The sequence below is a fragment of the Rhamphochromis longiceps genome, linkage group LG17, assembly GCF_057381845.1.
Source record: "Rhamphochromis longiceps isolate RC_006_pf linkage group LG17, R_longiceps_female_GT1.1, whole genome shotgun sequence".
In the NCBI taxonomy this organism is placed as follows: domain Eukaryota; kingdom Metazoa; phylum Chordata; class Actinopteri; order Cichliformes; family Cichlidae; genus Rhamphochromis; species Rhamphochromis longiceps.
The window spans coordinates 31,205,449-31,219,083 of record NC_140573.1 but is presented as its reverse complement, the minus strand read 5'-3'; the positions used below and the strand labels follow the sequence as shown (position 1 = coordinate 31,219,083).

General features: G+C 39.8%; 1 protein-coding gene across 5 annotated transcripts in view; it reads left to right on the top strand.

The window, feature by feature from the left end:
* The window catches only part of col7a1l (collagen type VII alpha 1-like), an 85,894-nt gene that overhangs the window by 25,615 nt on the left and 46,644 nt on the right, over positions 1-13,635 (top strand). For all 5 annotated transcript variants that reach the window (XM_085386489.1, XM_085386487.1, XM_085386486.1 and 2 more), the window contains exons 15-44: positions 199-312; positions 466-615; positions 1,118-1,255; positions 1,592-1,738; positions 2,281-2,400; positions 2,971-3,117; positions 3,645-3,935; positions 4,031-4,170; positions 4,593-4,716; positions 5,143-5,286; positions 5,391-5,578; positions 7,529-7,609; positions 7,706-7,723; positions 7,824-7,847; positions 8,017-8,082; positions 8,559-8,639; positions 9,016-9,042; positions 9,145-9,189; positions 9,312-9,386; positions 9,512-9,607; positions 9,811-9,837; positions 10,021-10,074; positions 10,207-10,278; positions 10,374-10,433; positions 10,552-10,587; positions 10,706-10,750; positions 10,937-10,972; positions 11,106-11,150; positions 12,685-12,756; positions 12,835-12,867. In XM_085386489.1, coding sequence (XP_085242615.1) covers positions 199-312; positions 466-615; positions 1,118-1,255; positions 1,592-1,738; positions 2,281-2,400; positions 2,971-3,117; positions 3,645-3,935; positions 4,031-4,170; positions 4,593-4,716; positions 5,143-5,286; positions 5,391-5,578; positions 7,529-7,609; positions 7,706-7,723; positions 7,824-7,847; positions 8,017-8,082; positions 8,559-8,639; positions 9,016-9,042; positions 9,145-9,189; positions 9,312-9,386; positions 9,512-9,607; positions 9,811-9,837; positions 10,021-10,074; positions 10,207-10,278; positions 10,374-10,433; positions 10,552-10,587; positions 10,706-10,750; positions 10,937-10,972; positions 11,106-11,150; positions 12,685-12,756; positions 12,835-12,867 — 2,696 coding nt within the window. The remainder of the gene's footprint in view (positions 1-198; positions 313-465; positions 616-1,117; positions 1,256-1,591; positions 1,739-2,280; positions 2,401-2,970; positions 3,118-3,644; positions 3,936-4,030; positions 4,171-4,592; positions 4,717-5,142; positions 5,287-5,390; positions 5,579-7,528; positions 7,610-7,705; positions 7,724-7,823; positions 7,848-8,016; positions 8,083-8,558; positions 8,640-9,015; positions 9,043-9,144; positions 9,190-9,311; positions 9,387-9,511; positions 9,608-9,810; positions 9,838-10,020; positions 10,075-10,206; positions 10,279-10,373; positions 10,434-10,551; positions 10,588-10,705; positions 10,751-10,936; positions 10,973-11,105; positions 11,151-12,684; positions 12,757-12,834; positions 12,868-13,635) is intronic.

Below are 13,635 nucleotides of genomic sequence, written 5' to 3'. Positions count from 1 at the left end.
AACGAATTGGTGTCCTGACACTGAAGTGAGCAGTGCGTTTAGTGATCAGCAGACTTTCAGCAACTTCCAAAATGGGCTTTAAGAAAAAAAGTCACGATGAGGAAATCAAAAACGCCAAAGATTTGTGATTCATCTTTTTTACTTGAAACAGGGTATTTATAAGATCAGTCCTTGATGTTTTTTCTTTCATTTTTTCAGCTCCTTTGGGTTATGTCTCTAACTTCAAGGTGACATCCTACACAAGCACCACTATAGATGTGGCGTGGAGTCCCATCGTTGGAGCCACCGAGTACAAACTCTCATGGAAAACAGGTAATATATTTATACCTATTCCTTCCCATTACACCATTTTAAAGCATGCCAGCATGCCAGCCCGATTAAAGACCCTCTATTTACCATACATTATCTTTACAACAGATAGATGGATAATTTGTCTTTTGTTTTGTTTTCGTCTGATGCTTGCAGATAATAGCAAACCCCAAGTCCAGTACCTGGATCGTAGCATCCTCTTCCATCGTCTCAAAGACCTGAATCCACAGTCTACCTACACAGTCACCATCTGTGCAGTGTATGGCAACTCAGAGGGACCAGAAATCTCCTTATCTCAGCTCACAGGTACTAAACATATGTGAAGTCTCAGTGACTTTGAATTTATCATGAGCCATCTTTAGATCTAAAATGGCTCTGTGCAGCTGTGCCCCCATCGTAATTAAATGGGAAGGGTACGGCAAAGTTCCCCAATCTGTGCCACATAAACCCTCGTAAGTGTCGCCGTTTGACTGACATGTCATGTACTTTGGTCTTCCCGTTATAACCACAGTTCCTGCTGCTGTCACTTGTAGTATGTGTCACTGAGTCCAAGTCAGCAGGGCTGCTATCATTCTATCACTGTCACTGTCAGAGTGTTATTCCGAGCTTCAAGTGCTACGTTTATTACAGTCTAAAATAATAGGGAGGGGTAAGTAAAGTCACATCAGCAATTTTTTCAGATATTTTAATCACATATTTTATGATTTCTGGGTCCTTAATGCATTGTGATGTGAAAAAAAAATTGTCACAGCTTTATGGTATAAAACCTGGATTAACATCTCCTGTGGTCATGTTATGTTATGCTTAGCTGCAGTGTCAGAGTCAGATCCAATCCAGCCAGTGAGGGAGGTGAAGGTTGAGGACATTGGAGTAAATTCCTTCACACTATCTTGGAAAAAAGCATCAGGGGCTTCTGGATACAAAATCTCTTGGATCCCATTTCTTGGTAAGAAACCACATAAATAAACCACCCAAATGTGTATTCTAATGCCTCAGGCTATGAACAAGTAGACATAATATACAGTAGAATTACAACTGCATTTACATCTCTGGATCAGAGAAGCTGAGAAAATTTTTTTTCACTCGGGTCGATGAAAATATTAAGCATGTCTTAAATTAAAATATTTGCAGTATTTTCCTATTACAGCATCTAGCAGCATAATGAGTTACCACTCCTCAGTTTAGACTCTTGTGACTCATTGTATAACAGTTTCATCCGTAAATGACTGCAAACACGGTTGTTTGACACTTTCATGCTGGATTTAATTATTCTGTGCACTAGGGGGTGATGAGAAGTCCCATGTGGTATCGGCTGATTTTGCCTCCTACACCATCCGCAACCTGCGAGAGAGCTCAGCTTACAAGATCCAGGTGTCCTCCATGGTGGGCAGCAGGGAAGGAAGCGCTGTCCTGGTCACAGCACGTACCTGTGAGTCCTGCCTGGCCCTGGTAGTAGGGAACAGTCTGAGTTTCAGGGAAATGTTCAGTAATATATGTTTCACCAGTTTCCTTAAACAGATTATGTGTAAATGCCACTACGGTGGCTTAAAATTTAGTAGATTTAAAAGTACCTCGTATTGAAAGTTCCAATGAGCAGCTACCAAAATGCAAGTTAAACACTTTGAGTCAACTCAAAATCTTTTATCAGAGGCTATGAAAAACTTCTCCAATTACTTTGAGCCTCATAAAATCACTACGTTTAAAATGGTTGTATTTCAGGAACAAGTCATTCAAAACTTTTGTCAAACCTCTTGAGTCAAAGCTGAAAGTTTGCACTTCAATCACATATTGATGGCCTAATTTAAAATCTAATGTGGTGGATGCAAAAAAAAAAACTTTTATGTACATATATGGGCCTAATACTGGGAATGTTAAAGTTTATATTCATTAGGACGTATGATATAATAAATCCACCTAATGTCACTTGTTTCTTTATGTCATTATTCATCAGAGCTATTTTGTGTGTTTCAGTGGATCTTCCCAAAGTAGAAGGATTTGTTGCTTTGAATACAACAGATAACAGTACTGTTCTGAACTGGACACGCGTAGCTGGTGCCTCAGGATATCGCCTCTCCTGGAGGCACATCTCAGGTCAGTAAGCAACCACAACTTGATAAAGCACCTTCTTATAATTCATGCAACTTTCTTTTAGGCTCCAGAGATGAATTACATGTTATGTAAATGATATTACACTGCATACAGAGACCTGCCATAAACATTCTTTTATTTAGCAGGTCTTGGTCTGAAAAGGCAATATTTGCCTGAATAAAACACAAGTATCCCAGCATGCCAGGAATAATTGTTTAGAGATTTCAAAGTGTTTTAACCATGATATGTCTTTTGTGAATAAAGTGGCAACATAAGCACCCTTTTGTTAATAAGGTGAAAAGTCTTATTAACAAAATTCCTAAAGTAATATTGTCATAATTGACAGAATCTCCATACATGTAATTTGTCACCAGATGTTCAGATATATCATTTTTATTTGTAGATTTGACACATTATTTTACAGGTTATTAAAAAATACTGTTTGCTTTCCTTTTTATACACTCAAATCCATTTTAGTATAAAGATTTATTTTCCTATTTCTTATTTCTTGAATCCATACTGTCACAAGTGATCACTTTGCAACACCATGTTTTCTATGTATGTTTTTTTCAGTGTTTGACACAAAAACAGAAATCCTTGGCCCTGGATTCACCTACTATAAGATCAGTGATCTCTTGTATGGCAGAACATATCTTTTCACCATCAGACCTTTGTATGGAGAAGTGGAGGGGCCTATAAGCACCATGTATCAGAGAATATGTAAGACTCTCTCCAAGTTGTTTGACTGAATGACAGACATACACTTCAGATCCTTCTGTTTACTTTAATACATCCACTGATCAGGCTATAATACCTACAGTCACATCACACTATACTGTGTGTGTATTTTTATTTTTGTAAGCATAAAATTGACAAAGCTCAAATTAGCTTCCTGAAGAAAAGAAATGCTATCTTAGCTAAGTGTTAAGCTATTTAGCACTACATCTCTCATATGGCCATCTTATTCTAAACTTCATGAATGCTTTAAAATGTTGAACCTATTTGTCTGACTACCCATGCATCTTTCTTAGCTTTCTATTGTCAGCTGTTCTGTTTGTTGATATTCAGTGAACACCTACAGGAGCTTTTTCCTAAGACTGGTACAAGCTGAAAACCCAAACTGAAGAATGCTGCAGCAGTGTTTTATTGCTTCCTTTGCAATCCCATTTGTTGTTCCAGCAAAGACTCTGTTTGACTCCAGAGACTTCAAGCGTTTGATTTATTTGTTATGGTTCTGTGTATCACAGTGGGACCAGCTCGCCCAGCGTTAACAGTCCAGCCTGTGCCACCTACAGTGCCCCCCCATTCCCCACCTAACACTGGGGACTCCCAGACTGCCTCTATCATCAACACAACCACTGCTCAATCACCCATGAGGACCACCTGGCACCCTGATGTTGTGCTTCCAACTGAGTCCTTAACAACCAAGAAGCCCCACGTTCAGCCAAGTGTCACTGAGGGCAAGGCAGGAGCAGTCACGTCCTTTCGATTAACCACACTGAGTAGAGTGACAGAGAAAAAAACACCACCACAACCAGGTATTTTAGAGATTCTCTTATATTTTTTCCCTCATGCTAAATAATATGTAGCATACTTTTTAGTTAGAACTGTTTTCTGTCCTGTTTCTGTCCAGTGTGCGGTAAGACCAAAGCGGATATAGTGTTCTTGGTGGATGAGTCGTCGAGCATTGGCACTGACAACTTTAGGAAGATGAAAGACTTCATATTTCGAGTGGCTACATACTTCCCCGTAATTGGTTCACAGGGCACGCAGGTTAGTTGCTCAGTAAAAACTTTTCTTTGTACTGTGCTGAAGATAAAACTTTCAGGTGTTTAATTTTATCACTTTGGCTGTGAGTCTGTTTAGACAATTACAAATTGGACTCGATTGCAGTTTTTGAGTCATAATAGCTGCCCGCAAGGTGAGTCTCATGTGCAGGCTTAGACCATTAGCAGTAACATAATGTGCTCTTCTCCACCAAATGGGCTGAATCAGACTCAAACATTGGCAGAAAGGAGACACATGGCATAATGCCATTTTTTTGTCAGCCAAGGAGGCAAGCACAAGCAAATATATAGTTCTTATGATCTTTGTTTTGAAGAATGAAGTTTCATCACAGTCAGCTGTGATCTAAAAATCCTTTATATTGCTGTTATGATGATGTGCATTTTCTCACTCTCTCAATCTTCTTTCAGATAGCTGTGGTTCATTACAGCGATGAGCCTCGCATTGAATTCCGCCTTAATGACTTCAAAGACAGAAACTCTGTGCTCAGGGCTCTCAGAGCGCTGCGTTATGGAGGGGGCAACACCAAAACCGGTTGGTGATACTCACACAGATGTGCACCATGCTTTGTCTCATTTTGCCAGCTATCTTCAGTGGGCCAGGAGCCTCTTTTACTATTTCCTGTATTGAAAACCATAGCCTTTTTAACAGGTGTCACACTGTTCTGTTACCAAACACCTGCACACTGACTGCTGATGTAGTTAGTATCATATGAGATGATCTTTTATTGTGCATGGGCAAATTGAATTTTGTGTAAAAAAAAGAAAGAAAGAAAAGTTGTTGAATCAGTGAGATGATACAAGAATTCATATGGTCCAGGACCACAAATAATAACATGGCTGAAGAATCTCATTACAGTGCTGGAAAACTAGCAAACATAATCCACCAGAATTTAACCAAAAGTCATATTACTTTCTCTTAAAACTTATTTTTTGTTGTTTTTGTTCTTTTGTTCCTCAGGAAAAGGCATCAGCTATGTTCTGCAAGAACTGTTCCAGGAGGCTCATGGGATGAGGCAGGATGTACCCCATGTTCTGGTTTTGTTTACAGATGGCAAGGCCCAAGACAATGTGGTGCCACCCTCCAGAATTGCCCGCGCCTTGGGTGAGTTATAATATAAACTGTTCAAAACACGTGAACGGATTTTTCACTCATTAAAAGGTTAAACTAAAATATTCAGTTATCATGTTACGATTGTGTCTCTGTAGGGGTCAGCGTCCTGGCAGTTGGAGTTTCGAATGCAGATCGTGAAGAACTGAATAAAATTGCAGCTCCCACCAGCTACAAAAACATCTTCTATTCACCAACTTTTGATGATTTTCCCTCTGTGGAGAGAGAATTTATCAGAAGCCTCTGTAGCGACGAACTCATCACAGAGTTCAAACTACAAGATGAGGTGAGGTAAAAAAAATAAGGCAAAGGTATTGCTTGTCTGTCTGTAAGAAACTAAAACAAATAAATGACTGTAAATGTAGAAAATCTTTGTTCATAAGCGATACATACAAGTATGCGTTGTAGGAGATTTTGTTGTATTGGGACAGCTTTTATACTGTGCCTGTAAAGTGAACATACTTGCACGTGTAGGTGGATCTTCTAAAACACCTGTGGAGCCTATTATTTGTGTCTAATGACCATGTATTACACAGAGGTCCATCCATCCATCCATCCATCCATTTTCATCCGCTTTGTCCGGGGCCAGGTCGCGGGGGCAGCAGCCTAAGCAAAGAGGCCCAGACCTCCCTCTCCCCAGCCACCTCCTCCAGCTTATCCGGGGGAATACCAAGGCGTTCCCAGGCCAGCCGAGAGATATAATCTCTCCAGCGTGTCCTGGGTCTGCCCCGGGGCCTCCTCCCGGTGGGACATGCCTGGAACACCTCACCCAGGAGGCGCCCAGGGGGCATCCTTGTCAGATGCCCGAACCACCTCAGCTGGCTCCTTTCGATGTGGAGCAGCAGCTGCTCTACTCTGAGCCCCTCCCGGATGGCCGAACTTCTCACCCTATCTCTAAGGGAGAGGCCAGCCACCCTTCGGAGGAAGCTCATTTCTGCCGCTTGTATCCGCGATCTCGTTCTTTCGGTCACTACCCACAGCTCGTGGCCATAGGTGAGGGTAGGGACGTAGATCGACCGGTAAATTGAGAGCTTCGCTTTTACACTCAGCTCCCTCTTCACCACGACGGACCGGTGCAGCGTCCGCATTACTGCAGCTGCAGCCCCAATCCGTCTGTCGATCTCCGGCTCCCTTCTCCAGGGAGAAGGTCCATCCAGTTAATTTTAAATTTGCACACAAAGGCTCTGCAGGTGAGAAAACGTCACCATTCTTTACTTGACGTCAGACCGGAGGACGTAACTGCAGACTCAGCCCATTTCTGATGATGTGTTTTGAGAGGCTGGTTTTTCATAAAAGACAATAGACCTGTCCACATAGATCCTCAGCAGTTGGCTCCACTGTCCCCCGTCTTCACACACCTTGATAATAAATAAAGCCTCTGTGAATGCTGCTGATTTGAGCTTCGCATTCAATAATGAAACTCAAAATTTCTTTTCTAAAAATGAGTAGGTGTGGTAGAAACGTCATAGATTTCCTGGTGCAATCAGTAGGAAAAAACGGAGCTCTGCAGTGTTCAAGCAGTTGATTTTTTTCCTTTTGTTGTTTACTTGTTGTCGGGCCAGCACCTGCCCCTCTTTTGTTGTGGATGTACATGTATTTTTCTTGTTCATATCCTGAGGACATGAGCAATCTTGCGGTGTGGTAGCCAGAGAACAATCAACTGCACATTGTAAGGAAAAAAATAAGCAGGTGATTTTTGATTTTAGAAGAAAGGAGGCAAAGACAGACACACCTGTTTTTTTGGGGTTTTTTTTAGGTGCAGCAGATAAACAGCTTCAAATTTCTCTGAATCAATATCACAGATAGAACTTTCCAAGTCACTAAGTCACTTATAGCGACGAGCATAAAAAAGTGTCCTAACTGGGAAATTCAGCAACTGGCACTACATGTGGTGCCTCTGCTGCTTAACCAATTAACTTTGAAGTTTCTTTCTTCAGGCCACAAGACTACACGTGTGAAGCTCTGAGATCCCCCCCCCCCCCCCCCCCCCCCCTTCACTGCAAACAGTAGCTTTACTTTTATGACTCAAATAGTGAATAATTCATTCAGAATTTTTGGTAGCACAAACAGACTACATCTCAAATTTGTTATACAACCTTGTGTTGCATAATAGGAATTCAAATTATTCTTGACGAGCAAATTCAAAGAAGCTTTGTAGTGAGCCTTCTCTGCTTCTGTAGTCTACTTAAAAGTCAGTTGAATAGTTTGTAATGCATTCATTTTTTTTCATTTTCAGGGTGCTCAGCTAGACACCCCCACTGATGACCCAGAGGAGATGCTTAAGCCCGAGGGTCCATGCCTAACTCAGTGCATGAAGGTTTGTTTGATTCTTTCTCCTGCAAAGTTATAATCGTGAGTTGTTAAACCTTGTTATTCTGCAGTGATTAATCATATGAATTTTCTGTTTTTTCAGGGCCAAAAAGGGGAAAAGGTGAGTTACTGTATTTGACTCAGGCAAAACTGATGCATTTTTTCCTGTAACATTTCATAAACTTATTTCTTTATTTTTTGATAATCTTTTATTCTTTCAGGGAGACAGTTTGGGTCTTGGTCTGGTATGTTTGTTCTTACTTTATGTCGCCTTTTAAATAATACGCTTAAACTTTATTCTCCCTTCTATTCAGTTTTTCACTGGCCCCGCTTCTGCCTTGTATATTCAGATACACTTTTTTACTTATCATCAACCAAACCTTTAAAAAATAACAATTATTAATGTTGTTGTAGAGATTCAGACAAAGCCCTGGAGAGTTTGATCCTTTCACATCTTCAAAAGGAGAAAAAGGAGAAAGGGTAAGCATCAGCACATACAGCATATGTTAATTGTATGTGCATGAATATATGTACATAAATAATAATAAGGTTGTTTGTGCACATTACACATAAATGCCTTAGTTATTATTTGTTGTCTTCAACATCTGCCCTTTATTACCTTATACTAGCACATGCAGTATGAGTGACAAAAAGCAAAATAGTTTTAGCAACAAGAGTTGCATGTAAACAAAACATGAATTAAGATGTTTGTAGAGCATTTCAGCTTCAAAAGTATGTGAAACCTCGTCTTTTAAACCATTTGCATTAAATTAGTTCCCGTGTACTGTCTTCTTTGAATTCAGTATATACAATTAGTGTTATGTTTAAATGCTGTATCGAAACCACTAACAGTGCAGTAGTATTTGTGTCCCTCTGCAATTTGTTATTTAATATATATATATATTTTTATTAATATTTTTATTTTCAGGACTGACTCTAATGTCTTAATTTGACAGGGACTTCCTGGAACTGACGGTGTTCCTGGTTTGCCAGGTCGCCCAGGAAGAACTGGACAACCGGGTTCTGCTGGCCAACGGGTACCTAAAGTCATATGAAAATGATTTTACAGCAGTATAAGCAGTCCTGTGCAAAGAGTGTATGCACAGCTCTCTTGAGGTCCAAGCATTTCAGTCAGGTTGTGGTCTGAACTTCGACAGGACGTACGGAGATGGCCTCACATTTGATCTACTTATTGCAAGGAGCAAAGTTATCCCCCCTCCACCACCGTGCTTGACAGTTGGCATGAGGTGTTTGTGCTGATATGCTGTGTTTAATTTGTTGTGCAGTGCATCATAGGTCTGCATATAGTGCTACAAGAACGTTCCTTTTCTCACGCTTGTATATCCATATAGAACAGAATTTCACACTTATCTGATCTGAACCTGAAAATATGATTACTTTCTAAATTTCCAGGGCCCTACAGGTGTTCCAGGTGACATGGTGAGAACAAAATATCTGTAAAAAACAAATAGATTGATTAATTGTGTCATCTATATTCTTTGGAGACTGTAAAGGATTTTTGAAACAGTCTTTTCATGGTAGGGTCCACCTGGGCTCCCTGGTCCAAAGGGACAGAGAGGAGAGAGAGTAAGTGTAATCCATGCATTTAATTTTGCTTTCTATTCATGAGACAGATGTTTATGCACTTTTAAGATTTGTATGCTGCAACAACAATGAACAGAGTCTTTTTTTTTTTGCCTTCCTCTCAGGGAGAGCCGGGATACGTCATAGCTGGTACAGATGCAAATTTTGTGCCCGGACGAAAAGGAGAGCCAGGCTCCTCAGTGAGTTTTCGAGAAGGCAAAAAAAATAAAATAAAAAATTTCCCCAAAAAACAAACAAATAAACAAGTAGTTTTTGAAAGGTAATCTTTAAGGCATTTTAAGATACTTTTAACTGCATGTTACAGGGTCCTCCAGGACCTCCCAGTCTTCCAGGGGTCAATGGAGCTCCAGGTCTGCCTGGTCAGCCAGGATCACCGGGGCCACCAGGAATAGCTGTCAAGGTAACGTAAATTCAAGGGAAGCAAAGAAAAAAAAGGGCATTGTAATTACACCCCACCTTTTTTTAATTCATGATGTTTTATAATGCCTGTCACTGCACATCACATAATGTCAAGACAGCTTGGAGTATTTAGTATGAAGAGTCACAAAGATGTTTTGACAGCACAGTCCAATCAAAGCTGCTTCTACTGTTTGCACTTCGCAGGGAGATCCCGGAGAGCCGGGTACAAAAGTAAGTATGAAGGCTGTCTTCTTGTCGTTTTATACATTTGCTCAAAAAAAAAACCCGAATCCCTACTTTTAATTTACTTTCATAAATGTTGTATATCAGCCTATTTTCAAACCGCTTGGTTATTTTGTTATATAATATGTCTTGTTGTGTTTGCATATCTTATATTTCATTTATTTTTGAAAGGGCTTACGTGGGAAGCAGGGCGTGAAAGGAGACAAAGGAGAGCCGGGAAAAGATGTAAGCACATAGCTGATAAAATGATAGTGTTCGGGCAGCTTAGTTAAGAAAAAAATAAAACAGAATTTGAGACGTTTCTGTGCCCGCTTTGTCTCTCACATCGCAAACTGACACATGTGCAAACTGCTGCAGGGCATTGCAGGTTTGCCTGGTCCCATTGGTGTTGATGGGGGACCAGGACTGCCAGGCCAGAAAGGAGAAAAGGTAATTTTGAATTACAGCTTTTGTGCTTATAAAGACCCTAAGTGCATAATTACTAAAAATACTTTATTGTTTGTAATATTTATTTTTTCTTGCAGGGTGAGGAGGGAGTTGGCATACAAGGTGTTCAAGGTCCTCATGGAGAGAAAGGAGAGAAGGTACCTTACAGCAGACATGAAGGACACAGAGTTTAGTCATCAGCTTGACTTTGGAGAATAGTCTGCACTGCATTAAAGACTGGATTATTTGTGTGTTTGTTTTACTTTTGTCATGCAGGGAGATATTGGATTAGCAGGACCAGTTGGCCCAAAGGTACCAAAATATACATTTTTAAACTCAGATTTTTGCTAATATTCTAAAGTAATCTAAACCCCCCTTATTGTTAAAACTTTATTGTGGGTTCACATGTTTCTTCACTTTGTCTTTTAAGGGTGAGCGTGGAGAGCAGGGCATCCAGGGAATCATTGGACCTCGGGTGTGCACTTTATCACCAACTGAATAGTCACATATGACTACCCTGCATGTTTTATACTTAAATGCATATAAATGAATTGCACTTCCTTCTAATAAAATGAAGCAGATTTATCACAGATAAAAGTGAAGACTGCATAACAATCATTGATGAATTAATTTAAAGCAAGTGATTTATTTATACCCGCAGGGGAAAAAAGGAATGAAAGGGGAGCCAGGAGACAAGGTGAGTTCATTCACATATAAATTCTTTCTGCTTTACAATTATCATGCATATGAATGTGAAGATTCATTTTAGATTAACAAGAATAAGGCTGCTTACAAAAAAAGTGTGCGTTAACATTTTCTTTCTTCTTTAGGGAGACCAAGGAGAGGTGGGACCAATAGGACCACAAGGACCCCCAGTGAGTGAGGATTGCATCGTATACAATGTGGCATCAGATTTATTAGTAATAATGATAATAATAATAATAAAAGTTTAATTATACAACGCTTTTCAAAACACAGTCACAGTTTAAAGATAAATAAATACAGTTCAACATACAGACACATAGTGACACATTCATTTCAACAGACACACTTTTATACACACAAAAAATATAAACTGTGGCCCATAATAATTGCGGAAAGCTAACTTATAGAAATGAGTTTTCGTCATTTTTTAAAAGCAAACCAATCATCCTGATAAGCTAAGAAAGGCTTTTCTGAAACCTCATTAGCGTGATTGGCTCTTGTTTTAAGGTAAGAGCATGGAACAATTAAGAGACCTCGATGAGATGATCTACGAAGTGATAAGTTGAGCAGACACATATATAGTTTATGTCAGAGATCTAAAAGTTTAAAGGTTTTAAGAGGTTTAAAAGAAAAGAGAAAATCTTTATTGTCAGACAAAGACTGAATTATCCTGCTACTACTTTTTGAGGAGTATGGATGAGACTTTCAAACCTAAGAACACTGCACCAACTTTCAAGCATGGTGGTAGCAGCATCATGCTCTGGGGTTGTTTTGTTGCCAGTGGTGCTGGTATATTGCACAAGTAATGGAATAATAAATAAGGACTGTCTCCAAACACAAACACTGTAATGTCCTTTCCAAAGTCCCGACCTCAACCCTTTTGAAAATTTGTAGACTATGCTTAGTCAGGAAATGCCAGAAAACCAACCAGTTTAAATGAATCCTACAAATTCTGCCAAGAGGACCCCAGCCAGAATTATCCTGGCGGGATTTGTGATCAGTTGTCGATGGCTACCTAAAGCATCCCGTCAAACTGCAACTTGCTGAGACACATTTAACCAAATATCAGTATATTAGAATATGCATATATTTGAACCTGTATGTACACCTTCGACTCTGTGGGGATTAGAGAAGATCGAAATAAATTGGAACAGATGTTAAAAGAATTTATCAAAAGCTATAAAGAAATCTAAAAAACAAGGGAGGGGCAAATGCAGTGTTTTTATTTTGCACCAGCTCTGAAAACTAAAAGACTAGCTTTAAACCTATTAATAACTTTTGCTAATGTCTCCAAGCAGACATTTAGATTGATGAATGAACAAATGAGGAAGTCATTTTGTTCTGGGTTTGGAAGATTACACTCTATCAGAGATGGTTATGATTGCATACATCCACGAGCCAAATTGTCAAACCTCAGTGGGTATGTTTTGCAAATGGGTCGTTTTTTTCTGCTTCAGTGATTTTTAATTTGAAGCAGCATAATCTTTTGGAAGAGATTGCTACCGGAAAAACTGTCATCATGAGGGCCATCTTCCTGTGTTTTGTAGTACGCTTTGTAGTCATTCAACAAGATTAGTTTTTATGATAAAAAGAAGAAATTGGTTTTGATTTGTTGGGAACAAAAATAAACAGCTTTTATCAGAGAGGCTTGGAGTTAACGGTCACAACGGAAGTGGCACTGACAGTTCACCTTCACATTTCTAGGGGCCTGCAGGACCGATGGGATTAAAGGGAGATGAAGGTCCAAGAGGACCTGCTGGAGACCCGGCGAAGGGTGTAAGAAAACCATTTCATATATTTCAACCTAGTATATAGAGGTTTTGCTATTAAACTGTCTTTTCCCTGTCACAACAGGTAATTGGTCCAGCTGGGAAAAAGGGGGCCAGGGTAAGTTACCAGTATGTGAGCTTTTTCCAGAACTTTTGCTGATCTGTTTCTATTTTCACCACTGAATTTTCCAATCAGTGTATACTACATCAACATTCTTCCAAAACATTGTTTTCAGCTAAATTACAGACTTCAAATATGTCAAATAGCCTTAAATGTCCTTGAAGAAATGCTTAACCTGTTGGGTTCTGGGGAAGGAGGTGATGGATATTCCAGCTGTCATAGGACATCAAGGGTATGGTCTGGATAGTTCTCAAGTCAATCATCGGGCACTATATATTCTTAATTACATAAGGAAAAGTTAAGAAAGGTGCTTTTAAAGTCACAGCATCCATAATCTACACCTTTATCATATGAGATTCCCCCATAGTGTTACTAACCGGCCTTTCCAGGCGATTCCTTTTACAGTTTGACTGGCTGACATCTGAAAAGGGAAACTGGTGTCTTTCTCACCATCTACCATATGCTAACTTCAGCCTACCTGATCAAAAGCTGTGGGATATAAAGCACACAAAAGAGAAAAAGCATGTCACCAGCAGTCGGTGCAGCTAGCTACCTGTATAATTCCATCTCAGCCTTCATTTTTGCCATCTTCTTATACATGTTTCACATTCAGGCAGGCACCTGACTGGTAATTGGATGAACCCTGTGTCTCATTGCACTTAAAGAAAAAGTTACATGTTGGTGGAACTGCAGTCATCAAGGAGCAGACGCCAACATTTTGGGGGTTCATTCATTACCTACACTCAGCATCTTACTTTTAGTAAA